This window comes from Hyperolius riggenbachi, chromosome 4 (assembly GCF_040937935.1).
Source record: "Hyperolius riggenbachi isolate aHypRig1 chromosome 4, aHypRig1.pri, whole genome shotgun sequence".
Classification (NCBI taxonomy): domain Eukaryota; kingdom Metazoa; phylum Chordata; class Amphibia; order Anura; family Hyperoliidae; genus Hyperolius; species Hyperolius riggenbachi.
Window position 1 is genome coordinate 328597216 of NC_090649.1, and position 16219 is coordinate 328613434.

At 44.2% G+C, this 16219-nt stretch overlaps 1 protein-coding gene across 2 annotated transcripts in view; it reads right to left on the minus strand.

Annotated features, from left to right (window-relative positions):
- Positions 1-16219, minus strand: part of LYST (lysosomal trafficking regulator) — a 287630-nt gene that overhangs the window by 164907 nt on the left and 106504 nt on the right. Inside the window, exons 11-15 of one of the 2 annotated variants that reach the window (XM_068231777.1) lie at positions 13252-13654; positions 5633-5768; positions 1641-1814; positions 1133-1287; positions 170-360 (exon numbers count right to left, since the gene is read on the minus strand). In XM_068231777.1, coding sequence (XP_068087878.1) covers positions 170-360; positions 1133-1287; positions 1641-1814; positions 5633-5768; positions 13252-13654 — 1059 coding nt within the window. Of the gene's footprint in view, positions 1-169; positions 361-1132; positions 1288-1640; positions 1815-5632; positions 5772-13251; positions 13655-16219 lie in introns of both variants that reach the window. The other variant, XM_068231776.1, reaches the window with a different exon arrangement.

Here is a 16219-nt window from a genome sequence, read left to right on the forward strand (position 1 = left end):
TTTGTTAATAGATTTAAAAATTTAAAATTTTTCACAATAGTGGCCCTGTAACTCTCTGGTGACAATACAGAGTTGCACCTGTTCTTACATTTTTGCTTCTACTTTTTCAAAGCACTTCTTTTACACACTAACTTATCACTGTAGTAAAATCACTAAATATAAAACTTACACTTAACATGCTCATATCAATTCCTCGATCTTTCATGAGAAAGTCAAAAATCTGGTCATTGTGTAGAATTCCACGAGAAATGTACTTGCAATGATCAATACTTTTATTTCCATGCTTGCATGTCATTAATGATGTAAAATCTGGACCCCGGCAATAAAGATCAAACGCTTCTTCAGCACCAAGACTTGGACCTAAAAAGGATACAAGGTAGTAAGCTGCAATTAGTGTTCTGACCACAAGATGGCTCCGCTTTCAATATAGAGACAAACACGTACGTAATTACGTATGACGCTACTTCTTTACGTAATAGATCGATAGGAGGACTACGCGTGGAATGCGGAAACTGTGATGCAAGTCGTCATTGACGTTTGACGCGGCACACATCATATGACGCGGTCGTAACAGTGTAAAACGGCGCAAACATTTAGATTCAATTTAAGTGGGAGCTATCTGTGTCAAGTCTGTGATTGGCCAGTGCACTATTGAGGGGGTGTGGCCAGAGCTATATAAGTGATTGAGGAGTGAAGAGGGGTCATATGGTCTTGAAAAAGCCCTAATCGAGGGGCGAAACTATCGTCAACCTGCCTCCGCACCTCCACCTGCTGTATATTGTGCCTTCAGGATATGATAAGTATATGTTTTTTTATCATGCCTGGATCTTAATGAAGATTGCTATTAAAAGATGTGGAAGTTTTAAGCATATTGGTGTGCTGCTCCTGAACACTTTGCTCTTTTGAATATGTTACATATGGATCTGTTTTAATCTGGATGTTGTACCGCTTGTTGTATTTATTGATTACAGTATATCAGGCATGAAATATTGGTGTGCACTCACTTCTCTCTTTTGTGGGCTAAAAGGGATATAAATAAAACTTTCATTTCAAAGCAATTTAATCATTCTACTATAAACCTTTTTGATTAAACAAAAAAATAAAAAATAAAATGTATGGACTCTAGACCTACCATTAAACAGCAACAAATTACCCAGAGTCATTTGCCCTGCCACTGTAATGATGTCTTCATGAGCAGATATGTGGTGTCCAACCATACAAAATGTTCTGTCAGTGGACAGGCTTCCTTTCCTTGGGGGAATATATTCCATGTTGACCTCAGTTTTCCTGTTAGCAAATACCAAGCCAAGTAACTTCATTAACAGTTAATAAAGAAAAACATACAAACAATTTTTAATTTATTCAACCGCTACATCTGAATATTTATCTGCTAACACTCCCTAACACTTTGATTGAATATTCCAAAACAAACAATAATGTGTATTTTTTTTCTCTAAGAGCTCCATATTCAAAATTGAAAAAATATACACGGTATGTCAACGGCATGGGACAAAAAAACAAACAAAAAAAACAGTATACTAGTTTATAAAACTTTTCCAGAAAACCACAAAAAGCTGTTTTGGCATTTATATAGGAACGGTTAATAAATAGCAATATGAAGTAGAACAATCATGACATACCGCTGTCCAGAGACCCACATCTGTATTTTGCTGCAGACTTTATTCTTGCTTTCTGGCAGCTCTTTGTATGTAAATGCCATATGCTGCCAGGTTCCTGAATGGAAAACTTTTTCTTGCGTCTCAGCTTGTGCCAGGAGCAGACACTTCATATCATCATTGACATGTGTGCACATTCTTAAAAAAAAAAAAAAAAAACAATTCCATTTCATTCATCATATAATAGACAGCCTCAATACTACTTACATTCATCAATGTACTGGCTTACTATCCGCTTCAGGATCAGTTTCAAGATTCTGTGCCTTGCCTACAAATCTGTGCACAAGATCTGTCTGTCCAACCTACATCTCTGAACTTGCACACATATATACCAGCCCGCCTCATCTGGTCCTCCATTGACTTCCGTCTGACCTCTCCACGCATTTCTCATTCCCATGCGTAGCTATGGAACTCCCTCCCACCCCCTCAGACTTATCCCTTCCTTCAACACCTTCAAGCAGGCCCTCAAATACACCTCTTTAAGATGCCTCTCCAACCGCACATTAAACGCCCTTAGCTGCGCATCTATCCTGCAGCCTAACCTAGTGTCCCTCCCCTTTAGATTGTAAGCCTTTGGCAGGGTCCCCTCCCTTTGCAATGTTAACAGGACCACTAAAGTAGCCAAGTCCTATTACTATCATGGGGAGGAGAGAGGAGGCTACATGAATAACTACTAAAGCCAGTTTCCAAATGGCAGCAGGAAGGATAAAAATATTGCTCCATTGTTTCCCATTTCAAGGAGAACTCATTATTTCATCTTGTAAGCAAAGCTACATCTTGCCAAAATGTCCTCCAATCTGAATCAAAAAGGCCCTATTAAGTACCCGCCTTTATGCCACGTTGCTGAATCTACCCATAATTGAAATATTACCTTTGTAAGCCTTCAGGTTACATTTGGTTAAAAAAATACAAAATGTGTCCAAGTCTAACCAGAATAAAAAATAAAAAACACTGTCCTGCACCCACACATATCCAATTGATCCAGAGGGAGGTGAAAAAGTCCTTACAAGCCTTGAGCCAATTAGCCTTTAAAGTAAGTCAGAAGCGAGTATAAAATAAAATAAAAAAACATACCTAAGAAGAGGGAAGGCTCTGGGTCCCATAGAGCCTTCCCATTCTTCCTATGGTCCTAGCGCTGGATACCCTGTTAGCAGTCTCCAACTGATTGGTCAGAGACTGCTCTCTTCTACCACTTCTGCAATCTTCAGGAGCCCATGTGCTCCTAAAGACAGCTGCTCCATACTGTGCATGCGCAAGCACACAATCTCTCACACACCTAGTACAGTGCGGCCGTTTCTGGGAGCACTCGGGAACTCAAAGATTGCCAAAGCCTCCCACAGTGGCGGAAGTGACAGAAGAGAGCAGTCTCTGACTAATCGGACCGACCTGAACGCTGAACTTCCTCTCCATTCTAAAAGATAAGCAACTACATAATAACCTTTACAGAAAAACATTTACATAAAGGGTTAAACTCTTGTGTTTACATATTAGCTCTCAACTTATAAGACAGCTGGGAGCTTAAATAGGAACAGTCATGGAAATTTTTAAAATTTAAAACACATACAAATAAGAAGTTCAATTTTTCCAAAGTAAAATGAGCCATAAGTTACTTTTCTCCTATGTGCTGTCACTTACAGTAAGTATTAGAAATCGGACATTACTGACAGATTTTGGGCTAGTCCATCTCTCCATAAGGGATTCTCAGCATGGCCTTTATTCTTTATAAAGACATTCCCTGAAAAAGATTTATACAAAGATGCTGGCTAGCCTCCCTGCTCACTGCACACTTTCTTGGCAGTTGGACGGAGCAACTGCCATTCACAAAGTGCTTTTAAAAATAAAGAAAACCCTGAAAATCCACATAAGAAGATGGGCTAGTCCAAAATCTGTCGGTAATGTCAGATTTCTACTACTTATTGTAAGTGACAGCTACATAGGAGAGAAGTTATTTATGGCTCATTTTACTATAGAAGAAATGTACTTCATAATTGTATATGTTTTTATATATATATTTAAAACTAAGATTTTCGCGACAGAGGTCCTTTAAATTACACTAGCTCATTACTTGCTGAGAAAGCGGATCTCTATAAACACATGCAGGGTGGACACAGGGTGGGTTCCTCTGTGTTCTAATATTATCCTGTGCAAAATTTCAGGTCCACTTTAACCACTTGACGACCGCAGTGTTAAACACCCCTAAAGACCAAGCCATTTTAACTAAATTGTCCACTGCAGCTTTAAGGGCTCACTGCAAAGCCGCACACAGCACACAAGTGATCCCCCCGTTTTCTCCCCACCAACAGAGCTCTCTGCTGGTGGTGTCTGATCGCTCCCCCAATGTTTGGTTGCTTTTTTAAAAATATATATATTTTTTTTAATAAATTTACCTTTTTTATTATTTTTCTATTCACCCTGCCCATCCTCCCCCTTCCAGCCAATCACTGTGATCGGCTGTCATAGGCCTCAGCCTATGACAGCGGATCACCTCCAAGCCGTGGATCACAGCGCTGTACAAACTAATTAGATGACGGTTTCACCATCTAACAGTCTCCTAGCGGCGATCGCCAGTGGGAGGCTGAAAGCGGAGATGCGCAAACTCCTGTAAAACAAGTCCCAAGGACCTTATGCCGACTGGCGTGGGGCTGCCGCCGTGCCTATCGGCGTGACGCGGTTGGAAACTAGTTAAAGGGAACAAATGTGTTCCCACCTGCAGATAGCAGTCAGATAAAATCCCTGGATCAACACTGCTGGGAATTATCAAGTAATTATAGCCATAGGTGTTCTTGAATGCAAGTAAAACATCCAAGCCTCTTTAAATGCAGACATAAAATTTGCCATAACTACCTCCTATGGTAAGATATTCCACATTTTAACCACTCTTACTGTGAAGAAACCTATTTTAGATTGATACAAAAACATTTTTCCTCCTTACACAGATTATGTCTCCTTGTCCTTTGTACAAGCCTAGGGACAAAACGCTCATCTATCAAGCTTTTGTATTGCCCTCTGATGTATTTATACGTGTTAGTCAGGTTTGTCCAACTTTTCATGGTATGTTAGACCTTCCACCCTCTGATTAATTTAGTTGCCTGTCTTTGTACCTGTTCTTCAACATCAATGTCCTTCCTATAGCATGGGGACAAAAAACTGTACCCAATACTCCAGTAGTGACCTCCCAAGTGTGATGTGGCCTCACAAATGATTTATACAGTAATAGTAGTACACTAGCATCTCACTGTAAACAATTACTTTAAGTTTACCTGAGATGGGCATTTACCAATAAAATATACATACCTGGGGCTTCCTCCAGCCCCCTTCAGCCTGATTGCTCCCACGGCATCCACTTCTCCCACTCCGTTCACCCACAACTGGCCCCAGAAAATCAGTCAGTGCGCAGTCCGGTCAGGCATGCTCCCCTGTCTTGCTCCTGTCACATGGGGTGTCCTGAACTCTCCTGGGGACGTGAACGCGGCGGGAGCATGCGCATGGCTGGGCCACGTATGCGCAGTTGGCCCCAGACCAGAGGACTTTCCAGGGGGCCAATTGCAGGCGAACGGAAATAGAGAAGAGGATGTTTGGGAGCGATCAGGCCGTAGGGTGCTGGCTGATCCCCCAGGTATGTATATTTTATTGGTAATCACCCAGGTTCCATTTAAAGCACAAGTGAAGTTGCAGGAATATGGAGGCTGACATATTTATTGCCTTTTAAACAATGCAAATTGCCTGGATGTTTTTCTAAGCCTCTGTCTCTAATACTTTTATCCATGGACCCTGAACTAGCATGCAAATCAGGTGTTTCTGACTGACATCTGACTGGATTAGCTGCATGCATGTCTCAGGTATAAAATGCTAGGGCGGCGCTGAGAATGCAGCTACTCAAGTACGATATGCTAGACACTAGTTGAGGAAGGTAAAATTAAAAACACATCCTAACCATATACAACAACAGGAGTTACCTGAAGATAAGCCGTCCGGTGATCATGCTACACCAGACCTGTAACATCAGCATTTTAGAGCCCAAGGAAAGCAAGTGAATGCACCCATCATCTTCAAGCTTGTCAGTACTGGAACCGTCTGCTGCACTCGTTTTATCTGCTGCAACAAAACCAAGAAATTGGGGAGGGAGAAAATGAGTAATTGAATCGGATTCATCACCTCTGAATAATAATGTCTCTAGTTCATGCTCACAGTATCATACACTTATCACTTTTTTATTCCTATTCCCCAGTTAAATATTTTGGGTTGAGGTCAGTAGGTGGTAAAGAGAAATAAGCAAAAGCTTCTTGATAAAAACATAACATTGCTGAGGTGCACAAAATCATTGTGCACCGAAAACATCATTCCAAGCATTCTGCAATAATTACATGTAGGAAAAAAAATTATATACTCACCTCTCCTATAAAACTGCCCGAGGTGCCCAATCAGAATTAACAGACCCAAAGCTCTCTTCTCCCCAACTTGATGATAACAGACAGAAGCATGACCAAAGCAATCAAACACCCTTCAATAGCCAGGTTTATAGCTGAACTACCAGAATGATAAGAAAAGGGAATACTTATAATATCAATACAAACCACTTCATCTTTCTTCATCCAGGTCCTTCAGAAGTGAAGAAACGCAGTAGCCAGCTTAGAAAGGGCGAGCTTCCCACCTTTTTGCCATCAGTCACTATGCCATCACTAATAGGGACATGGCAAATGGGGACCTGTACCAGTATTAATGAGGATTTCCAAGTATAAACACTGAGCCGCATAGCTAAAAGTGTGTGACAGGTGTGACAACATTTACCCGTTTCATGTCAAAACAAGTTAGTCCATCTGCAAGACTTCTTAGATATGGAAGGTAAGCCCCAGCCTTAGTGTGGCCGGAGAGCATAAGAATTCCACACTTAGCAAATGCAGAATCAAGCCCGATAGTGTCGATTCCATAAGTGCACCTTAGGGAGTTGACTGCATACATTTCTGGGGCATGTTGCCTCAGTTCTGGTTTATTTATTATTTAATTATTGTATTTATAAAGCGCTAATATATTATGCAGCTCTGGACATTAGTTTAGGTTACAGACACTATTTAGGGGTGACATACAGCAATATGACAATACAGGAATACAAGAAAAACCAGATCACACAGCACAGTATGATTACAAGGTAATGCTTAGTCACTAGATGGGAGCATGGCGATTAGGCAATTTGAGTTCACTCAAATGCATAGCTTGGGTGCACAGTAATGGAGGTGCATGATCAGGTAGGACACAAAAGGAGGAGGACCCTGCCCAAAGGCTTACAATCTAGAAGGAGAGGTAGGGACACAAAAGATAGTTCAGCTGCGGGTTTAGAGCACTTGTGGGGGGGGGGGGGGGGGGGGGTAGGCCAGAGCAAAAAGGTGAGTTTTGAGGGCTGCCTTTAAGGTGTTGGAGGGGGCTGCCCTAATGGGTGAAGGTAGGGAGTTCCATAGTGTTGGAGCAGCTCTTGAAAAGTCCTGGAGGCGTGCATGGGACTGGGTGATGCGAGGGGCGGTCAGGCGAAATTCATTGGAGGAGCGGAGTGAGCGGCTAGGTGTGTACCTCTGAGTAAGATCGGAAATCTAGGTTGGACAGGTTTTGTGGACAGATTTGTAGGTCAGACAGTATCTTGAATCTGATTCTGGACTGGATAGGAAGCCAGTGAAGGGATTAACGGAGGGGAGCCGCCGTGATGGAGCAATGGAAGGAGTGGATTTTTCTGGCTGCCGCATTCATGATGGACTGCAGTGGGGCTATTCGGGTCATAGGGAGACCAGACAGATGGGCATTGCAGTAGTCAAGGCGGGAAATTATGAGGGTATGGATGAGGAGTTTGGTGGTGGCAGAGGTCAGAAAATAGCGGATGTTGCAGAAGTTACGAAGGAGGAAGTTACAGGACTTTGTGAGGTTTTGGATGTGAGGAATGAAGGAGAGTGCAGAGTCCAGGGTGACTCCCAGACAGCGGGCTTGAGAGGTAGGGCGAATGGTAGTGTAGTTAACAGTGACACGCACATCTGGGAGGTTCAGGGATGGCCGGGGTGGAAAGATCATAAATTCCATTTTGCCTAGATTTAGTTTCAGGAACCTAGCGGACATCCAGGAGGAGATGGCTGATAGGCAGGAGGAGACCTTGTCCATGGTAGTGGTGGATATGTCAGGGGTGTGGAGGTAGATCTGGGTGTCATCTGCATACAGATGATAGTTAAAACCCATGGAGGAGATAACCTTGCCAATGGAGGATGTGTATAGAGAGAACAGTAGGGGGCCAAGGACCGAGCCTTGGGGGACTCCCACAGAGAGGTGGTTGGGGGTGGATGAGGACTCATTGAAAGAGGTCGTGGAGGAGCGGTTGGAGAGGTAGGATGAAAGCCAGGTCAAGGGGAGGTTGTGAATGCCCATGGACTGGAGGGACTGGAGGAGAAGGGGATGATCTACTGTGTCAAAAGCTGCTGAAAGGTCAAGGAGGAGGAGGAGAATGGAGTATTTACCTTCAGCTTCTTGAGCAGGGGTAGTACTGTGGCCTGCTTGAAGTCTGAGGGGAAGGTGCCTGTGGATAGGCAGAGGTTAAACAGGGTAATGAGGACTGGGGCCAAATCCATGAAGTGAGGCTGGAGTAAATCAGAAGGGATGGGGTCAAGGGGGAAGGTAGTGGTATGGGAAGTCTGCAGTAGGTGGTTGACTTCCTCAATGGTAGTAAGAGTGAAGGAGGTGAGGGGAGGATAGGATGGAGGAGGAGCTGGTTGAAAGGGGGGGGGGTGAGGTGAAGATTGAAGATAAGATATTTCCTGATGGATGGAGACAATTTTGTTGATAAAGTAGTTGGCTAAATCTGTAGCAGAGAGGGAGAAAACGGAGGGTGGGGGAATGGGTTTAAGCAGGGAGTTGAAAGTGGCAAAAAGATGCCGGGGGTTGGAAGCTTGTGCTCCGATGAGCTTGGTAAAGTATTCCTGCTTCGCATTTGCAAGGGCAGTGTGGAACTGCAGCAGGTTAGCCTTGTACTGTAGGAAATCCTGGTTAAGTCGAGTCTTCCTCCATTTCCGTTCAGTGGCGCGTGTTACCCTCTGGAGGTTGCAAGTATGGGTAGTGCGCCAGGGCTGGGGGTTAGGGGGGCGGTTGCGGTGGAATATTGGGGGAGCAGCTTTCTCTAGGGCTGATGAGAGAGTTTGACTATACTGAGCTGCAGACAAATTAGGACATGTTAGGGTGGGGAGAGTGGAGGAGAGGGCATGGAGGGGGTCAGCAAGGACACTAGGGTTGAGCTTGCGTAGGTCTCGCTGCCATCAACCAGGTGGGTGGGCGGGTAGTTTGTAGGTGCCTTCTGTGAGGAGGTTGAAGGTGAGAAGGTGATGGTCTGAGGGTGGGAATGGTGCAATGTCAAGGTCTGTAATGGTGGTGGATTTAGTGAATATAAGGTCGAGAGTGTGACCTGCAGTGTGGGTGGGGGTGTCTTGTACTAGGCCAAGTGAGTTGGCTATGGTGAGTAGTTGGTAGGCCTGAACGCTTTTCGATTTTTAAATCGCAATCGCGATCAGCGGCATGACGATCTTGAGATCGTCAAGGCCGCAGTTTTCCCGCACCGCCGCCTGTATCTGCTCTGCTCCAGCCCCTGCTGCATTTTCACGTGGAGAGTTGCTGTGAAACCGCGGTGAGCGTTGCCCAGCAACCCGCATACACAGACTAACACGCAGGCGAGCGGGCCGGAAACATATACTTTAACAAGTACCTGCCACTGGAAGTACAGCTGCCTGTGACGGATATGACAGGGGAGCGGGGTGGGCACTTGAACTAGAGTGCATACGTGCAATCGAGATTTTGGTGCAGTCAGTGATCCTCATGCACTGCCCCGCCCCCAATCATGTGGTCTCGCTGTCCTCAGGAAGAAGCTGCCAGTTTGTGCCTGACCCGCTGAGACAGATATGCAGAGGGCTCAGGCTGCCTGCGGATGGACAGAGGGACAGTCCTGGCACCTGGTTGGATCACCATGTATGTGTTTGTCCTGGCACCTGGTTGGATCACCATGTATGTGTTTGTTTTTCCAGCCTGCCCCGTCTACCTGTGCCTGAAGGGGAGGGAGGAGGGCTGGGGGTTCAGCTGAAAACAGTTGGAGGTGAGGTGAGGTAGGGAGCCCTGGAACTGGATAGTAAGTTGTAAAGGGGTGGAAGGGTAGAAAGAATTGTGAAAGGTCTGAGGTAGAAAGACAATTGTGTTTTTTGTTTGTGTGTATGTAGATAGACGATTGTGAGGGGGGTGGCCAGTAGACAATTGTGAGGGGGGAGGCATAATACGTACCTGGGGCTTCCTCCACCCCCATGCACACCTCTCAGGCCACTCTGACCCTCTGGCATCTTGCCCAGTATGTTAGCCTGTCACGCTTCACTGCGTTTACGCGGCCTGGCTGCGCACAATCCCCTTTCATGCTACCGTAGCTGGAAGCGTTCTGCGCAGTTAGTAATGCAAAGGCGCAGAATGCTCCCGGCCTCAAGAGCGCAAGTGGGGCGTGTGCGACGAGGCGGCATGCGCAGTGAAGTGCAACTGACCACGACTGGGAAACGTACTGGGCAAGATGGGAGGGAGGATGGAGCAGCCTGGGAGAACGGTACATACTAAGGGGGGGGGGGGGGGAATCTGGTTACATACACTAAAGGGGATCTGGATGGCTAACTTTTTACTGTAGCACCTGTAGCTGGCAAACCTGTACTGGGGCATCTATAGCTGGCTAACCTGTACTGGGGCATCTATAGCTGGCTAACCTGTACTGGGGGCACCTATAGCTGGCTAACCTGTACTGTGGGAACTCATACTCACCATCGGAGTGCTGATCCATAGTTGTGTATCACAAATCATGAATCGAAATCGCAATTTCTGGGAGAAATTGTGCAATTCAATCTTTTCCTAAAATCGTTCAGGCCTAGTAGCTGGGTCGCAGCAGAGTTGTTTGGTTCATCGATGGGAATATTGAAATCCCAGAGGATGATGGTGAGGTGGTCAGAGGAGAGGATGTGTGGGAGCCAGGAGGCAAGGTTGACGAGAAAATGTGGTGTGGAGCTCAACGGAGGGTGGTATAAGACCGCAACAATGGCTGGGAGGGGATTGTAGAGGCGGATGGTGTGGAGCTCAATGATGTGAATTGTAGGGAGGGAGGTGGAGTGAGGACACGGAAGGTGCAGGATGGGGAGAGGAGCAGACCCAACCCTCCCCCAGTCCGGCTGTCTGGCCTGGGGGTGTGACTGAGGTGAAGCCCACCGTAGGAGAGGGCAGCCTCTGCGGCAGAGTCAGAGGGGTTGAGCCATGTCTCAGTGAGTGCGAGGATGGTGAGGGACTTGGAGAGGAAGAGGTCGTGGACCGCTGTAAGATTATTGCGGACGGATCTGGCATTCCAGAGATCGCAGGGTAGGGGAAGCATGTGTTTGTGGGTAGGATGGATGGGAATAAGGTCGGGGCGAGGATGGAGGTTGAGGTTATTTGTGGACAGAGGGGTGATGTGTGTGAAGCAGGCGAGCAGGGGATGCTTGTCCGGCAGCAAGCTGTGGCCCTGGATTAGGTGATATATCACCAGCTGCAAGTAAGAGCAGGAGGGAGAGAGTAAGCAAATATGAATGGGATTTAAAGGTTTTGTGGGTTTTTTTAGCTGCTGGGGGAGAGAGAGATTTCAAGAGAGATAACAGTTCATAAGAAGCTAAGCAAGGTGAGGAAAGCAGATCAGGTGAAATGAATATGGAGTGTGGTACATTGGGAGGATGCATATTGCAATGCAACTTGTAGATGTTAGCAGACACTTTGTAATAAATGGCACTTAGGAATTAAATGGCGCAAGTGACCAAGGTCACAAGTAACCTTGCTCTAGCGCTTAAATAGGTATAGCTGCCATGGTTGAATTGGAAGTGATTCTCAATTAGAAATTGGGAAAAACAGTTCAGCTGCGGATGGGAGTGGCTACCAAAAGCAGGCCTGCAATAAATAATTGGTGCTCACTGGGCTGGAACACAAGGATTCACAAATGTAATATGGGAATTTACAAACATTGCTGAATTACTTAAATTTATATAAAACTATCTGAGCAGCAAGTAAGGTTTCAAGTAAGGTGCTAGCAATCCTTAAGGGTGGGAATTCTGGATTCTTAAACTTCACTGGCTGTCTAATTGTTCCAGGTTAGTGACTTACTAAATAGCTGAAACATGGTTCAGGATGACAGCCCAGAAAAATGATCACATTTACATTCTTACAGATTTCCCTCAGGCCAAGAGCCTGCATACTTTAATGTTGTTTTGCAACGGAGGGGGCCATCAACCTTACAGAAACACATGCCATTCGCACTGCTCTCGGTTGCCCCCATTCAATTACACTGAATGGGACAGTGCTGTGTTGCAGACAAAAATGCATGCAGCAGTGCATTCTAGGAACACATTGCTGTGCAGCGCATCAGTACAACCATCAGAGCACGCTAGATAAGCACTGTCTGATGTCTCTGCCCACTGCACTCTGATACACATTGCTGAAATCAGCACAGCAACCCATACATGTGCAAGGTCATAACTGAGCAAAAACATACTGGTAAGTTTCAAGCATGATACCCTGTATTTAGAGGTGGACATAGATCCATGTGCAGCCGAACAAGGGTTCCATGCAGCTGCACTACAGTTAGGGCATGATTACTCTATTAACTCTTCTCTGGGTACTTCTCACCCACGAGGGAAGCCACAGTAGCTCATTTAAAGCCAAATTATTGCAAATACCTTCTGATATTTGCTTGTAGCCCAGTTTTACACAAGTATGAAATGTGTGCTACATTTACCACTTCCCGACCTCTTAACGCCGATAGGCGTCAAGTCCCGTGTAAGCCATGGTCCTGAACTGGTTAACACAGCACCTACAGAATCTAACCATCTTGCTTCTGTCAGTGCCACACAACCGCAATTGTCCCTGGCTGCCGCTGTACATGCTGGAAGATTAGCCTACTATTGTGATTACATCTCCTGGCTGGGAGATGTAATAATATTAAATGACCAGAAGTGGACATAGGCCTGTGCAGGCCATGCAGCCACACAGGGGCCCTATGCCCTCTAGGACCCATACAACTGCACCACAGTTAGGGCATGATTATTCTGTAGGCTCTTCTCTGTTTCTCTCTGAAACCAGGAGGAACATTGATATTTGCTTTTGGCCCAGTCATACACAAGTATGACATGTGTGCTACATGAACACAGTGCCTACAGAATGTAACCCAGATTCATGTACTTTTATGTTATCTACATTATTTGGATCCAGACAATCTTTTCTGATTAATGCCACTCACATGGGGCCCCTTCATTTATTCTGCACAGGAGCCCACTGTTGGCTTTGTCCGCTACTGCCTGTAATAAATCAAAATGTGTGAGTAGCAGGGCTGATGCCATGCACTCTTCATTCTAAACAAGTTTCAAAACAAAATTCAGCTACGTTACATACAGAACTCATCTAACAATTATAATATTTAGCTGCCATTGTATAAGTACAGGTTCAAGTTAAGGTTTCAGTTTGAATATGGTTTTGCAACAATTTAATACAAATGGACAAAGACATTTTACAAAGAAACTACCTGTGTTTTGTACTGGAACGGGATGCATCTTATTCTTTTTCTTCATCTGCTTTCCTTTATTAATAAAATATTCCAGATCTATATTGTACTCCATTTTCAACCAGACTGCAAAGCTAAATCCATCTGACATGTTTGGCCAACAGTTTTGTCCAACCAGAGGTAAATGAATAGGTGCTATGTGCCATGAAGAAAGTAAGGTGTCATCGCCATGCAGATCCTTAGTCTGCCAAACTTTGGCTCTTTTGAAGAAACTGCTCATTTTCCCACTGACAAATCCAGGAGATTTCTGTGCTGTACCACTGACTCCGGCAGTGCCTTGTTGTAGGGGAAATGACAAGTACTTCAGAGGTATCATAATGCTGTTAGCTTCTGTAATATTCAGAATCCCTCTAAGAATTAGCTCCTACAAAAAAGACCACAGTTGTAAAAATGACATAAGGCAAATGAAATCCTAAAAATACCATCATTTTGACAGTAATCTGTATGCTTTGATTAGTAGGAAACACTGTACAACTCTGCAGCTAGGGTGTACTGACATTCAAAATACAAACATATGAGATCCATCTTACAAGCATACAAAGCTGTGATTTATTCTCTTACTTCACTGAGAATCCAGCTGATAAATCTGTAGTACTAAAACGGAGTCAAAAATTGCATCGCTAATTTGAAGAATCCAGATAAAATCTTGTTGCAAAAATGAATTTAAAATAATTCCCAGCATACAAAACTGACATTTACTCAACATTGTTAGGATAACTTTTGATAGAGAAAAAATTCACTTAGAAGCAGGTTAAAGGAAAGAAGAAGTTTTTGTAAGCCCAATTGTTTATTTGTGGTAAAAACAGAAAATGAAAACTCAACCTTGAAGACGGTATAGCAAAGGACTGATCTACAAAACACAAACGTAGGGATGGTATACATACCTATACTTCAAGTCATTATAGGTCACACATGACAGCATTTCCAAATCACTTTACCACTCTGCACATGTCATTTTGTATGGGCTACAGAAACTCTGTTCTCCAGGGCAGGATTTTTGATCAGGATAAGCAGACCAGAGACCAAAACACTTCTGTTACAACACGTCACCTCCTTTTGGTCAAATAGTGTGCATATGCACACTAAGCAATGCCTACTATTGATAACATGGTCAAAAGTGTGTGTGTGTGTGTGTCAATAATATGGTGCCAAACTGACACACACACACACACACACACACACACACACACACACACACACACACACACGTCAGTGCTAACTGTGCAGCTCCACACTGTTTTGCTGCATGGTCAGTGAGAAAACAAATGCCAGATTTATCTTTCACAGCATCATTTAATAGGATATAGCTCTACAGAATACTCAATGCCCAGCTCTCATAGCTTTATCCTTGGTAAAATGCAATAATGGAGGGGTTGCACATTTTTCAGCCAATTATGCTTTTTACCACATATTAGTTTTTTATGATTGGTTTGCTAAGTTGTTGCAGTGCTTTTTGCTAAATATAGTGTGGGTAAATTATAATAATCCACTAGAGAGCGCCAAAAACCGAACCGCTGACATACAATTATATGTCACATAGCAGAGGGAAGCTGAGTGGAGGTTTTGCAGGGAGCTGTGAAAGGCAGGATATACACTCAGTGATACAAAGTAGCTTGTGTGCAGCAGAACTCATGGTGAATCATAAGACTAAGCTGATCAAGTGCATACATATAGAAGGCTCTGATCTGCTGTGTTAATTTCATCTTTAGCCTAAACAGGAAGCAGAAGTGACAGATGATGACTACGAGCACTATCCTATCACCTGATAAAACTGATCACATGCTTATCTGTGAGTTCTGCAACACATTCTGTCCAGAGGCATGCAGATCACGCGGAAGGCCAGTTGCACCAACATACAATCAGTCAGCACAAAACATGCAGATTTGAGGCACCGCTATAACTTATATACATTAGTTGCTATTAAATGGCAGTGGCAGGCTGGTGTAATAGTTAAGGGCTGTCTAACACAAAAGACCAGGGTTTCGAATCTCGGCTCTTCCTGTTTAGTAAGCCAGCACCTATTCAGTAGTAGTTCTTGGACGAGACTCCCCAACTCTGCTACTGCCTATTGAGTACACTTTAGTGGCTGCCTTGTAAATGCTTTGAGTCAGACAGGAGAAAAGCACTATACAAATATAGGAATTATTATTCAGGACACACAATTCAAACATTGCAGTGTTCTCCCCAGAATCAAATGCTTAAAGGATCTCTGTTGCGAAAATCTTAAAATTTAAAATATATGTAAACATGTACAATTAAGAAGTATGTTTCTTCCAGAGTAAAATAAGCCATAAATTACTTTTCTCCTATGTTGACTTCACTTACAGTAGGTTGTAGAAATCTGACAGAACCGACAGGTTTTGGACTAGCCCATCTCCTCATAGGGGGTTCACAGGGATTTCTTTATTTTCAAAATGCAGTTAGTGAATGGCAGTTGCTCCATCCAACTGCCAAAAAGTGAACGGTGAGCAGGGAGGCTGGCCAGCATCTTTGTATAAATCTGTTTCAGGGAGTGTCTTTATAAAGAATAAAGGCCATGCTGAGAATCCCCTATGGAGAGATGGGTTAGCCCAAAACCTGTCGGTAATGTAAAATTTCTACTACTTACTGTAAACACCAGCAACATAGGAGAGAAGTAATTTATGGCTCATTTTACTCAGGAAGAAAACGTACTTCTTATTTGTATGCGTTTTAAATTTTAAGATTTTCACGACAGTTCCTCTTTAAGTAAACGACCATCTACCTGACAACACACGCCGGGCTCTCTACTTGCAAATACAAGCCAGCGCTGTCCTGAGATCTCACGCTTCCGGGCTGACAAAACGCACCGGGGTCTCCTCTTGCAAATGCAAGCCATCACTGTCCCGTATCCATTTGAGATCTCGCGCTTTCAGGTGTGCTCAAACAGTAATTGGCTCGGTGCACAGCA